The sequence below is a fragment of the Sphaerodactylus townsendi genome, linkage group LG02 (assembly GCF_021028975.2).
Source record: "Sphaerodactylus townsendi isolate TG3544 linkage group LG02, MPM_Stown_v2.3, whole genome shotgun sequence".
Classification (NCBI taxonomy): Eukaryota; Metazoa; Chordata; class Lepidosauria; order Squamata; family Sphaerodactylidae; genus Sphaerodactylus; species Sphaerodactylus townsendi.
Window position 1 is genome coordinate 25,153,591 of NC_059426.1, and position 17,991 is coordinate 25,171,581.

At 41.6% G+C, this 17,991-nt stretch overlaps 1 protein-coding gene across 1 annotated transcript in view; it reads left to right on the forward strand.

Moving 5' to 3' along the window:
- Positions 1-17,991, forward strand: part of TTN (titin) — a 371,903-nt gene that overhangs the window by 237,039 nt on the left and 116,873 nt on the right. Inside the window, 20 exon segments of the mRNA XM_048484469.1 lie at positions 61-200; positions 1,991-2,117; positions 3,253-3,395; positions 5,135-5,258; positions 5,462-5,728; positions 6,007-6,104; positions 7,052-7,220; positions 7,768-8,034; positions 8,824-9,090; positions 9,197-9,475; positions 9,583-9,991; positions 10,580-10,704; positions 10,808-11,074; positions 12,057-12,326; positions 12,936-13,238; positions 13,332-13,634; positions 15,170-15,357; positions 15,452-15,566; positions 16,809-17,093; positions 17,740-17,891. Of these exon segments, the coding sequence (XP_048340426.1) occupies positions 61-200; positions 1,991-2,117; positions 3,253-3,395; positions 5,135-5,258; positions 5,462-5,728; positions 6,007-6,104; positions 7,052-7,220; positions 7,768-8,034; positions 8,824-9,090; positions 9,197-9,475; positions 9,583-9,991; positions 10,580-10,704; positions 10,808-11,074; positions 12,057-12,326; positions 12,936-13,238; positions 13,332-13,634; positions 15,170-15,357; positions 15,452-15,566; positions 16,809-17,093; positions 17,740-17,891 (4,298 nt within the window).

Sequence of the window (17,991 nt, forward strand, 5' to 3'; positions counted from 1 at the left end):
GCTGAACAATCCCTAATAAAAATGAATGTCACTTGATAATCCTTTTTTTCTCTCTTACAGACCGTGATATTAAGATTGTGCGTCCCCTATACAGTGTGGAAATATTTGAGACAGAGTCCGCCCGCTTTGAGACAGAAATCTCTGAGGAAGATGTTCATGCTGTCTGGAAATTGAAAGACGAGGCCTTGTCTCAGTCACCTGTAAGTAAAACATTTGATGGCAAAATTTCTACATACAACTCACACTTATTTGTTACTTAAGAGTTCACAAAGAGAATACAGGAATCTTGATACAAATTTAGAGATTTTGTTCTGCAACTGAAGGCAGTTCCATTTAAAAGGAGGAGGCTGTTGATTTCCCTTTCCATCTGTGGTCCCCCAGTCTTTCCGAAAAATGTCTCCAAAGGGTTTGACTTTATTGGGGGAAGGGGGATCTACAGCTCTCTTATGTAGTGAGGTCTTTGCATAATCTTCACTTAATACATAATCTTTGGCTGATTCTGCACGGGCCAAAAACAGTGGTGTGAAAATGGTGTGAAAACAGTATAAACCCTTTTACACCGTTTTAAACCCTTTTAAACCATTTTCACACCGTTGTTTTTGGCCCATGCAGAACCAGCCTTTAAATAATACTTATTTACTACTTTTAAAACCCCTATCCTTTATCTTTCGCAATTACATCTATCATATAGCAAAGATTATAATTAGTTGACTAGAATGAATATAATACCACCGGTTAATTTGCTAGAAATAGCAAATGGCATTTGAGTAGATTTTTTATTTTTGCCATCAAGTCACAACTTATGGCAAGCATAAGTTTCCAAAGCAAGAGACTTTCAGGGGTGGTTTACCGTCAACAGCTTCCACATCATGACCATGGTATTCCTTGGAAGTCTCCCATCCAAATACTTGCCAAGGTTGAGGCTCAAAGGGTGGTTCAGATTTATTTATGTAGAATTAAGTGGCAATATATTGTATATCGTATGTGTGTGTTGTGAAATATATAACTTGCTGGGTGAAATATGTTTTTGCATGGAAGGAGAGCTTATATTACTGTAATTCAAGAACCTTTTTGGATTGGAAGATTACTGGTGTGATTATAAATAATATTAGATGAAATTTCTCAATTGCTGATGTAAAAAAAATTATGCCTTCAGGAATCAATTAATGTGTTGTTGTTTTAGTTTACAGAATTCCCATAGAAATAATGTGGTCTATTTATTAGAATTACTGAGAAAACATATGCAGCTTTAGTCCTTTAAAATCGACACTGATTGTAACCCTGACACTATACCCCGTGTTTCCCTGAAAATAAGAAAGGGTCTTATATTAATTTTTATTAATCCAGAAGATTAATAGGGCTTATTTTCAAGGGATGTGTTATTTTTTTCCCCATTATTTTACGCCCCCCACATGACCATATCAGCTGCGCCAGGAAATCTGTAACTAGGGCTTATTTTTGGAGTAGGGCTTATATTTCAAGCATCCTTCAAAAATCCCGAAAAATCATGCTAAGGCTTATTTTCGGGGAAACAGGGTATCTTGGTGATTAATTTCATTCGCCTTTCCCAGTATGTAAGTTCAGGCTTGTAGGCAAAGTTTGATAAACTCTAGCGGTAAACAAAGTTTCCGGTGATGTTTAGATTTAGTCATGGACCCCTTCCGCACGCACAGAATAATGTGTTTTCAAACCACTTTCACAACTGTTTGCAAGTGGATTTTGCTATTCTGCACAGCTTCAAAGAGCACTGAAAGCAGTTTGAAAGTGCATTATTCTGCATGTGCGGAAGGAGCCATGGTTTCAGAACACCTGTAGCCAAGGCAATCCTTTGTTCCCAATAAAGAACAAAATAATATATGAATTTCTACTAGATTTCTGAGGATGTTAACAAAAGTGTGTCAGTCTGAGAAATTCTGAATGGTGACTGTGCCCTCTATTGAAAATATTTCAGAACCATTGATATATTGTTGTGTTTGTTTTCTTTCCAAAGGACTGTGAGATTAAAGAGGAAGGCAACAGGCATTGTGTTGTCCTCTATAATGTACGTTTGGACCAAGCTGGTGGTGTAGACTTCCAAGCAGCCAATGCCAAATCAAGTGCTCACCTTCGAGTGAAGCGTAAGTGTACCACGTGGGGTGACCCATAAACAAACCAAGCTGGTGACACAATTTATAGAGTTCTCGGCTGTTTGTCTGAGGCCCCTCCTGTACATGCAGAATAATGCACTTTCAATCCACTTTCACAGTTGTTTGCAAGTGGATTTTACTATTCCACACAGTAAAAATCCAGCTGCAAAATGGATTGAAAGTGCATTATTCTGCATGTCCAGAAGGAGCCAGAGAGATATGAAAGGGGTACTGGTGAAGAACCAACCAAATGAATATGGGATGGGGAACCATGATTCTATCATTTTGTCACAGCTCTGTCATTATCCCTGTTGCTTAAAGATTTCTTTTTATCCTGGTTAGCTCCATCTGTTTCTCATAATTCAGTCCAGTCTCTTGTTGGCTGCAAGTTAAAGTAACATCATGATGAAATTCTAGAGGAGTACTTGTGTTAATGAGCTGTGGCAAATTTACAGAGGAAGCTGTTAATTCCTGAAAGACTAACAACATTTATGTGTGTCATCGTGAGCGTACTTCTTCAGATGTGTGTAAAGTTCTGTGCATCTGCTACCAAACTCCTGGGTAACAATTATAAAAAAGATTTCAAGTAGGTTAGGTTGTACTCATTAGACTATAAGAAAGCAAAAAAGAAATTCCAGAACGTTAGGCCTGTAGCCTTGCATAATCGGTTGTTATGAAATTTAAACGTTATACATTTTGCTGAGCTGGTGTTTAAGAGATAACCCCCTGCTGACATTGGTGGAAAGTGCAGTTTGCCTGATGGACAGGAACACCCTTCACAGTTGGGTCCCACTTGTCTTCCTGTCCAATCGTTGGCCTTGCTATTTTGGAAGGCACATGCCTTATCTAGCCACAGGCATGCAGGGCTTGGCAAGAGGACAGATGGACAGTCACTTTTCTGCTGATCTTTTCGTTTAAAAAGAACAAGCTCTGCGAATAAGGAATCTCCAGTGACCAGCTCTTGCCCTGCGAATCCCCAAGGGCCCCAGTCCAGCAAGGGAATTTAAATAGCCTCCGTACAACCTCGCTCCCTCTCTTTCTGTGCGCCTCTCTCGGGGAAGGGCATTATGGAACTAGCAGGAATTGGAAGGGGCTAATCTGAAGATGATTTCTCTTTCTCATAAAGCACGTGTTATTGGTCTCCTGAGGCCGCTCAAGGATGTAACCGTGACAGCTGGCGAAACTGCAACCTTTGAATGCGAGCTCTCCTATGAGGGGATAGTAGTGGAATGGTTCTTGAAAGGAGAGAAACTGGAACCCGGTGACAAGGTACAGAAGACATTCCTCCCCCCCCCCCCTTTCTCACCTGCTTCTCTTCTTTCCTATTTGCTTCTCTTTCTCTCCTTTTTTTCTTTTCTTTCCTTTCCGACTTTAACTGTGAATACCAGAAAGTACTATAGGCAAAGGGACTATGCTAAAGTATCATTTTCAAAAAAATATATATTTTATATGGGCAGTGGGTGTGAGAAGTTTTCTTAAGCTGTCAGAGGCTCATTCCGCACACGCAGAATAATGCACTTTCAAACTGCTTTCAGTGCTCTTTGAAGCTGTGCGGAATGGCAAAATCCACTTGCAAACAGCTATGAAAGTGGTTTGAAAACTCATTATTTTGCGTGTGCAGAAGGGGCCAGACAAAAGTGTTTTGAAGTTTTGTATCCCGGTTATCAGAAATGCATTATACGGTTGAGCATGAGAGGATAGAATCTGGCGATAGTTCCTGCCAAGTTTACGATAATTTCTGTTTCCTGATTCTTTCTCCCTGCGGAGTGTAAAGCTGGGATTCTGCTCTGCATGTATGGGGATTAAGGGAGATTGAAGTGCCATTACAGGCATTTCATTTGAGCTTCCTGATAACTTTCTGAGCAGAACTGCTCACCAAGCATTTCTCACCTGCTATTTTTAACCCTCCTTCAAGTGTTGCTAGTGCTGAGATGCGAACAGCCTGGAATGCAATTTATTGGACACTTAAAAGCATGTTGGCATCCAGTGACAATTAAAAATGACATGCAAAGACTGCATTCAATAAAGTATTGTTTTGCTCTTCTGTCCATTAACAATAAATGTATTAAACGATTATTAATCTTATAAAATAAACGTATGAAATAAAAATTTGCAGAAGAAAAAAGAAGTCAGCACATTGAAACAGAACGAAGACCTAGTAGCGAAAGTTCAGAGTTTGCAATAGCATTTTCAGACTGATCAAAATGTTACGTTGGGTGTGGGGTTGAGATTAGATTGCTCCCCAAAAAATACCCTTCAGAACTTCAGGAGATTTTAATTGTTTTTTATTCAAGATAGGTACAAAATGAGCCATGAAGATCAGGAAACAAAAATCTGCATATCATGGCCAGATTTATAGGCACAGAATGTTTACTCTGTCTATTATGTGAATGTCACCACTATTCTCCAATGGTCATGAAAGCTACTACAGTAATATTTACCAGATGGAGAGATTAATATTCTTGCTAATGCAAAAATATTGCAGTGCTTTGAAAGTGTTGATAGATGCATTCTTTTTCTTTCTTCTATTATGTTTACAATTTACAAAGTTTTCTGTCTGATCTACATGGGTATGTTTATGCAGTACGGTCCTCTTCCCCACGATCCCTGAGATACCCTATACACCCAGAAACAGCTTCTATGTGTGCACCTGGATCTGAGTGGAAAACTTTTCTGATGCAGAAAAGGCACAGAGGTCCCACATAAATAGGACTGGATCTCCCAAAACTTTTTTCTAACAGAGCGCACTTTTGCACATGCAGAATAATGCACTTTCAATCCACTTTCACAATTGTTTGCAAGTGGATTTTGCTATTTCGTAAAGTAAAATCCAGCTGCAAAGTGCATTGAAAGTGGATCGAAAGTGCATTATTCTGCACCTTCCCCATTCCATAGCAATCCTCTTTGGATCCCAGCCTGCATTGATACCGTTATGCATGTCCAGAGATTTAAGATAGACAACAGTTGGTTGATCACCAAATTTTTTCAACTTATTTTTTTCCCCTAAGATTGTACCCCGTGCAGAAGGTAGAGTTCATACTCTTGTTCTCAGAGATGTGAAGCTCACTGATGCTGGAGAAGTCACATTGACTGCCAAGGATTTCAAAACTCATGCAAACCTTTTTGTGAAAGGTAAGCTTGAAGAGTGCTAGCAATGTATCCCTTTTGCAATACACTGCTGGCCAGTGACCTGCAAGTACCTTTCCCATCTAAAGTATTGCGTACAGCTCTTGCCCCATTTCAATCTTTAAAAGTCTTTTGAGGAGGTTGGGAAGAACCTTCTAACCCTCTAGAAACCTTCTCAAACATTTGTCACTTTTTTCTTTTTCCTTTAGAACCACCCGTTGAGTTTACAAAGCCTCTGGAGGACCAAACTGTCGAGGAGGAAGCCACTGCGGAACTAGAGTGCGAAGTGTCCAGAGAAAATGCTCCAGTGAGATGGTTCAGGAATGGCCAGGAACTTCATAAAACAAAGAAATATGATATCATTTCTGAGGGCAGAGTTAGAAAGCTCATTATTCATGGCTGCACACTGGATGATGCTAGAACTTACACTTGCGATTCTAAAGATTTCAAGACATCTTGTTTCTTGAATGTTGAACGTAAGTTTATAAATGATTGAATTAGAAGAGCAATTTGTTTGACTCCCCAGAAGTGGTCATATTGTGGGAACAGGCCAGATCTTGATTAATTGTAAAGCTGTTTGGGGGGGGCGGGCGGGTATGTGGGAGGGCTCTTTGTAACATTTCCACAAATGGAAACCACATTGAATTTCTTTGGATTTGATTCTCTTTCTTTGTCCGTAAGAACTAATGCACCAGCATTTACTAAAATTTAACTCTAATTATTTTAAAACTTGAAATCTGTTTTTCTCTTATAGCACCTCATGTTGAGTTTACAAAGCCCCTTACTGATGTTGAAGTTAAGGAAAAAGAAGTTGCTCGTTTTGAATGTGAAATTTCTCGACCAACTGTTCAGGTCTGTTAACAGTCATGTTTCCATTTATTGAACTTTTTAGAAGAGATTGTATAGAATCACACAATATTTGTTCCACTGTGCGGAGCCCTGAAAATCTCTCCTTCACCACCATCATCACCTTCTTGTAGACAAGAGCCAAGTTCAAACCTCCGTCACCTTCTTGTAGACAAGAGCCAAGATCAAACCTCCATCATTAGTTGAGAAAGTTTTAAAGCAAAACTTATGTTCCACACCCATAATGTCCTCAGCTAGGTAGAGTCAGTCTTCAACTCATGGGTCATGACCCTCGAGTGGATCACGAAGCCCCACCTGCCAGACCATATTGATATGCGGCTGCCATTTTGTTGTTGTTTCTGTTAGGGCCTTCTGCTAGTGCATATGTGTTCCATGCCTCCTTCCTGTGGTTGCATGCACACTGAGAGGAGCGACAGAATGGCAAGGCATGGTTGATCAGTAGTGGAGAGGATTCCTTTTAGCTCTCCTCTTCCTGCAAATGCTCTCCAAGCTTTCTGTCTCACTTCCCTTGACTGGTTACCCCATGAAGAATTCCTCCAGTGCTCTGTGCACTTCCCTTTTAACCACCAGTGAGGATAAAATTTGGATCCTTCTCTTTCTGTCAAGATATTCTGATCGCACATAACTTCCCATCACAGTGGGACTCAGTGGCTTATCTACTGTTTCCAGGAGTTAAAGGTGGGTCCAGGCAGGGTTTGGAACGTTAGAGCCCCACAGAGTTACACTGTTCCAGTAATGCGTGGGTATCATCATGTTTTCATGTGCCCACTGTGAATTTGATTGTTCATTGAGGAATTTGAGTTTGTGATATTCTCTCAAGTATCATTCAGGATCTGTGCTATTCTAATTGTTTATTTTTGCTTCAGTTGTTGTTACTGTACACCTCTTTTGTCTTTTACTGAATTTGATTTTCATCAATTCTTTAAATTTAGGCACGGTGGTTTAGAGATGGTGTTGAAGTCAGGAAAGGCAAGAAGTTTGACATAATTGCTAAAGGAGCCCAGAGGATACTAGTTATCAACAAATGTGTGCTTGACGATGAAGCAGAATACGCCTGTGAAGCAAAAGCTGCCAGAACCTCGGGCATGCTTACAGTGATAGGTAAAGCTAAATCTACCTTTACGGTTGTTTCTTAACATATTTATATCCCGCCTTCCTTGGTGGCCCCAAACTGCTTATAAATCACAATTTAAAATGTCACAATTTAAAATACGAACATAGGACATAAAGTCGCCAGCAACCACCTCCCCCTGAGGTGATTTTAAAGGAATCTGTATTCCTTTGAAAGTCCTGGCAAATTAAGGCTCATTCCGCACATGCAGAATAATGCACTTTCAAACTGCTTTCAGTGCTCTTTGAAGCTGTGCAGAAAAGCAAAATCCACTTGCAAACAGTTGTGAAAGTGGTTTGAAAACGCATTATTTTGTGTGTGCGGAAGGGACCCAAATGGCCTTGTGGTGCCTCCTTGTCCAGAGGTGGGACCCCCTCACATCCTCAGGGAGCCTGAGCCACAAAGTGGGAACGGTGAAAGAGGCATGGACCCCAGGTGATCCCTGGTGGGCTACCTTAAGCGGGGCATTTATTTTATGTCAAAGAGCAGTGGCTTCATCAGTGCTGTTTATCAATTTAAGCTCTTTTTTTTTTACAGAGGAGGGAGCTGTCTTTACCAAAAATCTTCCCAACATTGAAGCAAACGAAACTGATACAGTCAAATTGATTTGTGAGGTTTCTAAGCCCGACGCAGAAGTAACTTGGTTCAAAGGGGATGAGGAGCTACCAGATGGTGGACGATATGAACAAATTTCTGATGGCCGAAAGAGAATTTTGGTAATCCATAATGCTCGTCTGGATGATGCCGGCGCATACAGTTGCAGGCTGCCAAGCGCTCGCACAACCGGCAAGCTCACAGTCCATGGTAAGAAAACTACTGTGGTATATTCCACAAAACCAAAATCTTCAGCAGACTGACTCTGAGCAGAAGCCAGGTGTTAAGAATTCTAGATTTTGTCAGCATTCGGAAAAAGCAGGCTTTTGGCACGGGTGTCTAGCTTGATCGTAAATTACCTTTGGATCTTGGGCCCATTTCTTTGTTGACTAAGGTGGCATGAAGTTCAAGCCAGGCCATGCTGTTGTTGAATCAACCTGGAATATCTTTGGCTGAGTGAAAATGCTGCCTGAGGGAAGTAGCTAATACCCTCCTGCTCTTGAAAGAACTTTTAATACAACAAACATTTGTGTGTGGAATAAAACATTTATTAACAAAATTGGTTCAAGGTAAACAAAAGCGTAAGGCGCAGCATGGGGGTCTGATCTTATGGTATGTGTACTGGGCAGCCAAAAATTGCTGTCCCCCAGACACCTAAATTTTTCTCAGCACGCCTGCCGATGAAAAATTATAACGCACACTGGAGCAGCTGTGAGATTCCAGATGGCCGGTCGCCACTTCCTGAAGACTCTTTGCTGCCAGGGGCGCAAGCCATCTAAGTCCACGTCTGGGCAGGTGACCCCATAGCTTGCTCCACCCCAAACCTCGTGAGGAGGTTCCACCACAGTGGGTATTTTGCCCGCTGCCCCCCAGCTAAAGATCAGTCCCCCATGCGCAAACCGCCAGAGAGCTGAGTGAAAATGGTTTTAATCTGACAGTGCAATTAATTTTCTTCATATTGTGATAAACTGAAAACCATTTTTGTTTTTGGTTTTTTAGAACTTGCAGCAGAATTTATAAGTAGGCCCCAGAACACTGAAGTGCTTGAGGGAGAAAAAGCAGAATTTGTCTGCTCAGTATCCAAGGAAGCCTTTGAAGTACAGTGGGTCAGGGGAGACACTGTCCTTGAAGCTGGGGAGAAGTACAACATCATTTCTGACGGCAAAAAAAGAGTTCTGGTCATTAAAGAATCAGCCCTGGATGATGAAGGGGGTTATTCTGCGATGGTTGCAGGATCCAAAGCAACTGCACGTTTGAGAGTGATTGGTAAGTATTGTGGCATTTTCACAGTACACTTGTCATGCGGGTTTTTTTATACCACGTGATCTGCAAAATTTATGAATAATTCTATGTATGTATGTTTAAATTATAGAGAAATTAAGAATCGTGACACCACTGAAGGACCAAGAAGTTAGAGAGGGGCAAGAACTTGTCTTTAACTGTGAAGTAAATACAGAAGGCGCCAAAGCGAAGTGGTACAAGGATGACGAACCAATCTTTGATAGTGTAAAATACATCATGGTCCATAAGGATCTTGTATACACTCTTAGAATCAGAGATGCCAACTTGAATGACCAAGCAACCTATACCGTGGCCCTATCAAACCAAAGAGGGGAACATGTCAAGACCTCTGCGACTCTAACTGTACTTGGTAAGCACTTTTCGTTTTCTAAATGGGATTCTTTCACTCATGCACATTCAAATTTCAGTGAAGATGTAAATAACCACTATTATGAAAAAAAAAATCTGTCTTCACAGAGGAGGATCTCCGAATCATTGAACCTCTTGAAGACATTGAAACCATGGAGAAAAAATCTGTCACATTCTGGTGTAAAGTTAATCGCCTCAATGTAACTCTCCAGTGGACGAAGAATGGAGAAGAAGTCACGTTTGATCGCCGCATCTTATACAAAGTGGATAAATACAAGCATTCCCTTATCATTAAAGATTGTGGGTTTGTAGATGAAGGGGAATACACCGTCACTGCTGGCCAAGACAAGTCTGTTGCAGAACTCATTATCACAGAGGCGCCTACTGACTTCACCGAGCACTTGCAGGACCAGACAGTCACTGAATTTGATGATGCCATCTTTAGTTGCCAGCTTTCCAAAGAGAAAGCCAATGTGAAATGGTACAGAAATGGACGAGAAATAAAAGAGGGCAAAAGGTAAGTGGAAATGTGGCTAAGAGCAGGTGTATTCTAATCTGGAGGGACCGGTTTTGATTCCCCGCTCTGCCATCTGAGCTGTGGAGGCTTATCTGGGGAATTAGATTAGCCTGTACACTCCAACACACGCCAGCTGGGTGACCTTGGGCTAGTCACAGCTCTATGGAGCTCTCTCAGCCCCACCTACCTCACAGGGTGTTTGTTGTGAGGGAGGAAGGGAAAGGAATTTATACGCCCCCTTGAGTCTCTTACAGGAAAGAAAGGGGGGATATAAATCCAACTCTTCTTCTTCTAAACCAACAGCAGAATCACACCTAAATTTCCATGGATGTAAAGAGGGCAATGTTCACCACTGCAGTCTAATGCAGCAGTATAAACAGGATCTCCAAGATAGGGGACCCCCACAAGAATAGTGAAGGGGGAACTAAAGGGACCAGTGGGAGGAGGGATGAGTAAAAATTCCCCCCCTCCTCTTGTACCCATGGAAATTGAGGCAGGATCCAAGTCTGTGCAATACTATACTGATTGTTGAGTTGATCATCATCTCTAAATTTCATACATAATCCACTTTTTCTGTGCAATATACAGGTATCAGTTTGAGAAGGATGGAAATTTGCGCAGATTAATTATAAAAGAGTGTAGACCTGAGGATGAATGTGAGTACTCCTGCGGCGTAGACGACAGGAGATCCAGAGCAAGACTTTTTGTTGAAGGTGCATTTACAGTTACTATGAATACTTTTTTCCCCAGTTTGTACACACCCTTTTCACTAAAGAATTCTTGAACATAACAAAAATATATTGATATTTGTTCTAGAAATTCCTGTGGAGATTATCCGCCCACCAGAAGATATTTACGAACCTCCAGGCTCTGATGTCATCTTCTTAGCTGAGCTGAATAAAGACAAGGTGGACGTCAAATGGTTGAGAAATAACATGATCATCGTCCAGGGAGACAAACATCAAATGATGAGTGAAGGAAAAGTCCATCGACTGCAAGTCTGTGAGATAAGGCCTCGCGACCAAGGGGAATATAGATTTATTGCCAAAGATAAAGAGGCTCGCGCTAAGCTAGAATTGGCAGGTAAGACTTTGTAGTTTGTTGAAAATAAGAGGAAAGATGCCAAATAAGCAGTGATTTCAAGTTTTCAAAGATAAAGAATTGTTTTCCTGACCACTAGAATATCGTCATAAGTGCATAGAACCTTTTATTACGCTCACTGTCATAGGCAACACCATTCATTTCTAGCTGTCTAACTAGGATTAAAGAAACATTTTGAAAATAATGCATGCACGAACAGTTCGTAGCTTTCATCTTTTTAGTATCTGGCTCTCTCTTAGTGTGAAGGCAATATCAAGTATAACAAGCCTAATAACAGGTGAATCTTACACACCATTATAAAGATCTAAGAGCAACATATTTCTATGGCTTTTATTAAAATCTTTGCACTATAGCTTGTAAGCTTTTAGGATGTTGGAATCAGCTTTATTTTGATAATTGTCTATCTCATTATTTGTATGTCATCTGACCCCCACTTCACCTCATTTGCCTCATTGGTACAAAATGAGGTATATTTCAGCTATTACTCATAATGTTGCCCCCCATATCAAAGTATCACACCTAACAGCCCAAGCTTGCCTGATCTCATCAGTGCTTGGAAGCTAATCAGGGTTAGTACTTTGATGGGAGACCACCAAAAAAGACTAGGGCAGATTCCGCACGGGCCAAAAACAGCTGTGTGAAACCGGTGTGAAACCAGTATAAAATGGTTTACACTGTTTTCACACCGTTTTCACACCACTGTTTTTGGCCCGTGCGGAATCCGCCTAGGGCTTCTATGCAAAGGAAGACTACAGCAGACCATCTCTGTTCATCTGAGGCCTTAAGAACAACATGAGGTAGAACTTAATGGGGATGTTGTGTCAGTTATGGCTCATTGGCACATTTGATCTTATCTACCATATCAAAATATTGAAAGGTTCCTTAAAATCTGTGTGCTTGGTTTTGCTGTATCAGAATGTTTATTGTGAATGGCTAATGTCATGTTACTTGTGCTTTTCACTAGCTGCTCCAAGAATAAAGGCAGCAGACCAGAACCTTGTGGTCGACGTTGGACAACCGTTGACCATGACTGTTCCCTATGATGCTTACCCAAGAGCTGAAGCTGAGTGGTTTAAGGAAGACGAAGCCTTGTCCACTCAGACAGTGGATACAACAGTTGACTGTACTACCTTCAGAATTTATGAAGCAAAGACCTCACATAGAGGAAGCTACAAGATTATTCTTAAAAATAAACATGGAAAAGCTGAAGCACACATCAATGTTGCAGTTATTGGTAAGTTTATTACTCCTTGAGGGTTTTTCTTCTCTGGGTTTTGTTTTCTTGATGACAAAAGTGATGTTAAGAGCCGCCAAAGTCCAGAAGAAAGGACAAGCATTGGGTCAATACTGAGAAAGATTCGGGTTTTAAGCAGGAATAAACGTACCACTCAATTCAATTTGTTGGACTTAATAGGCCGCTGCTCCCTTTCTGGACTCAGGGCGGGTAACATCATACTAATAAAATACCAAAAATATATATAAATAGAAAACATTAAAAATCTAAAAACATTTCAGCAATCTGATCAAGCCATTTGATCCAAGAAGCAGTATAATAGTCCTATAGCAGTATAATCACTAATGTTACAAAAAGGGAACGAAAGTGAAAGGGGGAAGAAAAGAGGGGAGGGGGAGGGAAGAGGGAAGGGGGAAGAAAGGAGGGGAGGGAAGGGGGAAGCCAGGTGGTATTTTGGCTGGCTCAACCACAAACCTGGTGAAACAGCTCCACCTTATAGGCCCTGCAGGATGCACGTAATTGTGTTCTAGGAACTTATTGCAAAAAGATCAACAATCAGACACAATACATATAATTTTCTTAATTAATGTTACTTTTCATTAACTTCAGATGTCCCAGGACCAGTCAGGAACTTGGAAGTCACGGAAACGTTTGACGGTGAAGTCAGCCTTGCTTGGGAAGAACCGGAAAGCGATGGAGGCAGTAAAATCACCGGGTATGTCGTTGAAAGGCGTGATGTCAAACGCAAGACATGGATTTTGGCCACTGACCGTGCTGACAGTTGTGAATACACAGTGACAGGCCTTCAACGAGGAGGGGTCGAGTACCTCTTCCGTGTGAGTGCAAAGAACAGAGTCGGCACCGGGGAGCCAGTGGAAACGGACAGACCCGTGGAAGCAAAGAGCAGATTCGGTGAGCAAGTGGTTCCAAAAAGGTTTGGAGAAAGTAAATGGTGCTTGTAACGGGAAGAACAGTGTTTATTTTTCATCTTGTCTCACCTCACAGATGTCCCAGGTCCTCCTCTGAATGTACAAGTTGCTGATGTGAACCGATTTGGTGCCTCTCTTACCTGGGAACCGCCAGATTATGATGGAGGCTCTCCAATTACGGGCTATATTATTGAATTACGTGACAGAGCTTCAATCAAGTGGGAACCAGCCATGACTACAGGAGTGGACGAATTGGCTGCAACTTTGACTGATGTGGTAGAAAACAAAGAATACTTTTTCAGAATCAGAGCACAAAACCAGGTTGGAATTGGAAAACCTAGTGCATCTACTCATGCAGTGAAGATCATGGACCCAATTGGTTAGTACGCAGATGATGAAAGCAAAACACTCCATCTAACTGGGTGATAATTTGGTTTATTGTTATGCTCTGTTCCACAGAAAGGTGACAGTAAGGTCAGTTGAGGTGCAGCAATTGAGAAAATTGTATGCTTCCGCATTAGAATATAGTCCTGTACCAATATGAGAATCATCATTAATTTTTACACACCATCTTTGGGCCTTTTCCCCATCTCTACCTTCTGCAGCCGCACTGAGAGACCCAAGTAGCGTGAGGTCCCACAGCTACTCCACTCACAGAGTCGCTGAGCATAACTGCGAGTCGCTCCGACAGCTACCGCTGTCGTGGCTCCCCTCAAGCAGCGCATCATTCCCACCAGGCACTGGAGAAAACGAGCCATTGCCTTGTATGACCCCCCCGCGACAGAGCGCGGGGTGGTGGGAAAGCTCCAGGCGTCGCCAGAAAATAGCCAGCGGCAAGCAGTGATGTACTTGCGTACTTAGCGAGCGGTGAAATAGAAGGGGAAAAGTGGGGAAAGTCCCTTTGTCAAAACCATTATTTTGTGCATTAACATGGCACTTGGATACAAAAGCATTTATAGTTCATTGAACGACTTTCAAATGGATGTGGGGGGGGGGGGGGATAGCAGGTCTAGATAGGCACTAGGACCCAGGTAGAGCATTCTACGACAAAGAAGGTCCAGTATACTTCTATCTGTGGCGGAGGAATATACAACATCACTATCATCTTTCTGTGGAACAGAGTATAAAAATATGAGCACAAAAATGGATTAAAAGGAAAGGTTGGAATGTCTGAATAATTCAGAATGCCACTTCCCCTTTTTCGGGATCCTCTCACACCCCATCTATAGCCGTTCATGGCACCTTAGAAATTATTTGGAAAGTTTAAGCCTTCAAGAGTCAAAGCTTCCTTCATCAGGTCCCTGATGAAAAGATCTTCCACTCTCAAAAGGTTGTATTCTGAAAATCTTGCTGTTTTCTAAGCTGTTACTAAACTCAAATCTAGGCCTTCTACTGCAGACCAATATGGCTACCCTCCTGAAACTATCAGTGTGGGGAGACAACATCTCAGCTTGGAAACCCACAAAAATCTACTCATGTAAATGGCACCTTTGGATCCAATCCATGTCATGTCTGATCAATCAGCAACGTCAGAAAGCAAGAATAATAGAAGCGCCACATTAAAAATATGCTTTATAATGGGGATCGATGTCAGCATTCACTGAGGGGAGATCAACAATATAATAACATGTTAATCGCATATTATAATGCTATAGTCAGAATCCACAAGCTGCCTCAGGCAACTCCTGGGCACATCCAAAAAGATGTTTGCATTTCGTTTCTGGGGACCATGCCAGATCACAATGTCCTTTTGACAGTTGTCTGTGTGGAATACGTAGCGGAGGCTGCTCGAGAAATCAAATGTAAAGTCCCCTTAAGTCTAACAGGACTAAATGCCTCCATTCAGATTCTTGGCAGTTAACCCTTTCTTGAAATGGGCCATCTTTAAATCATGCATATTATTATGTTTGCCAGAAAAACCGAGCCCTCCCGTGAATCTTGCCCACTCGGACCAGACAAAGTCATCTGTGCAGCTCACATGGGAGCCTCCCTTGAAAGATGGAGGGAGCCCAATATTGGGCTACATTATTGAAAGGTGTGAGGAGGGCACAGACAACTGGATCCGCTGCAATGCGAGACTCGCACCTGATCTTACCTATAAGGTAGGCTGTTTCCTTATTAAGTGGAATCCTCAGTAAGTATTTATTTTACCGAAGCTGTCTTTTACTATAGGTAAGGTTACCTCTGTCTTTATAGGTAACTGGATTGAAACCACTAGCCAGGTACTATTATCGGGTATCTGCAGAAAATGCCGCAGGTATTTCAGATCCAACAGAAGCTCTTGGACCGCTGACTGCTGACGATCCTCATGGTAATTAGAATTCTGTTCTGTTCACATTATCAGACTCAAGCTAGACCTTTATTAGGCATCAAAAGAGAGAATATGTATAATATACACCAGATAGGATTAAACAGAATGATGCAGCTGGTAGAAGTATCAGGAATATAAAGGCATTGTTTATACAAAAGGGGAAACCCAGAAAGTTATTTCAGGGTATTGACCAGGAAGTTGGTCACCATTTCCAGTATCTTAAGGTCCTGATTGTTCAGGAGATACTTCAGTTTGGAATTTGGAGAAGATGGGAGTGCCAGAATTGGGGCCTACATTACCAGGTCTTTGAAAGATAGGTTGGTGTGTACTTTCAGTGTATTAGAGGCTGTTACAGAGGTGGGATCCAGCAGGTTCTCACAGGTTCCCGAGAGTAGGTTACTAATTATTTGTGTGTGCCGAGAGGGGGTTACTAATTAGTGATTTTGCCACATGATTTTTGCCTTAGTTACGCCCCTCCTCTCAGCAGTAGCGCGCAGAACTTGAAGCAGTCTAGCAGGAGGTGCACCGGCGTGCGTGGCAGCCTGCGCGTGCGTGCATTCGTTTCCTGCCCAAGGACCGGCACAGCGGCTGCGTCCTTGCCACAGCCCCGCCCAGGAATGCCCTGCCCCCAGAATGCCCGGCCACCCCCACCCCCATCATGCCCTGCCCAGCCCCATTGGCACTACGCCACAGTTTGAATCCCACCACCATGGGAACCTGTTACTAAAATTTTTGGATCCCACCACTGGGCTGTTAATATTCAGTATGAATAGGAACACTATAATAGATAGCCTTCATAAGTCGGGATTCATGGCTACCAGAATCCATTCTTAGCCAGAAACCTACTAAAATGGTAGGGAAAGCATTAAAGTTCCTCATTTGGTTCTACTGTACAAGATTTAGTTCAACAAAATATCATTAAGAAAGGAGGCTGCTCATCAGCCTTCTATTTAAAAAGAGGCCCGTGTAAAAATGCATTTCATTGAAATTACATTTATCCTTAAAAAGTATGAATGCACATCTGTTTGGCAAAGATATAAAATTCACCTATGAACTTTCCATGATGATGGTAGTATCAGGTTATAAAAAGTTGTCAAGTGATTTGTTTCCCAATGATAGAAAGCAGGACGTGAAGACATCTATTGCAATGGTTATTTCAAGGGCAGGTGCAGTTGTGTCACTGTTATCACAAAATTAAAGTTGGAAACTACTGAAATGGCATAATTTGTATTCATTTTCTAGTTGGACCTACAATGGACTTAAGTGGATTTAAAGATGGATTGGAAGTTATTGTACCAGAGACACTCAGAATACGAGTTCCTATTACTGGCTATCCAAAACCCACTGCCACATGGTCAGTGGGGGACAAAATCTTAGAACCAGGCGACCGAGTGAAGATTGAAACTACCCTAGCCTTTGCAGAACTGGTCATCGATCCAAGCGAACGTCCAGACAAAGGCATTTATACCTTGAAATTAGAAAACCCTGTGTCATCTGTATCAGGGGATATCAATGTTAATGTCATTGGTGAGTGAATGAATATATCCGTATGTGTTTTAATGTATACATAGTAATAGAATATTATGAATGTTTTGTAAATAGATGAAGATTATAAATTCAGGAAGTGTTCAGTGAGCCGCGTTTTATTATAGATAATACAAAGGAAAAATAACTTCTGAAGTCCTGCCAGTTTATTACAAAAGTTTGTAAGATGAGGAAAATCAGATTTGTTTGTGAGAGCTAACAACGGTGTAGTGGTTAAGAGAACGTGAATTCTAATCTGGAGAACCAGGTTTGATTCCCCATCTTCCACCTGAGTGACAGGATTATCTGGTAAACCAGATGTGTTGCCACACTCCTACATTCCCGTTGAGTGACCTTGGGCTAGTCACAGTTCTTCGGAACTCTCTCTGCCCCCCACCACCACCACCTTACAAGGTGTTGCTTGTGGGGAGAGGAAGGGAAAGAACTTGTAAGCCACCTTGAGTCTTCTTACAAGAGAGAAAGGTGGGGTATAAATCCAAACTCTTCTTCTTCTTCTGAACAGTGAAATCTCATTACAGACGCGGAAAACTATGATATAAAAGTCCGTAGGGGTAACTTTAAGACAAAACTTTTATTAAATAAAGTACAGTGGTGACTATTTACTAATGTAATATGTAACCCTTCTTAGCTCGCCCAAGTGCACCAAGAGAGCTGAAAGTACCTGAGATGTCTAGGAACACAGTACAGTTAACATGGGAACCACCTGAGAATGACGGAGGAAGCCCATTAACTGGCTATCTTATTGAGAAACGTGAAGTGAGCCGCAAGACATGGACTAAAGTACGTTCTATTTTTTTAAAACAGAATTCATATTCATTTTCGGCATGTTTTCATTATGTCTTATTGAAGTTCACATGAAGTGTTCTGTTGGTATGAGAAA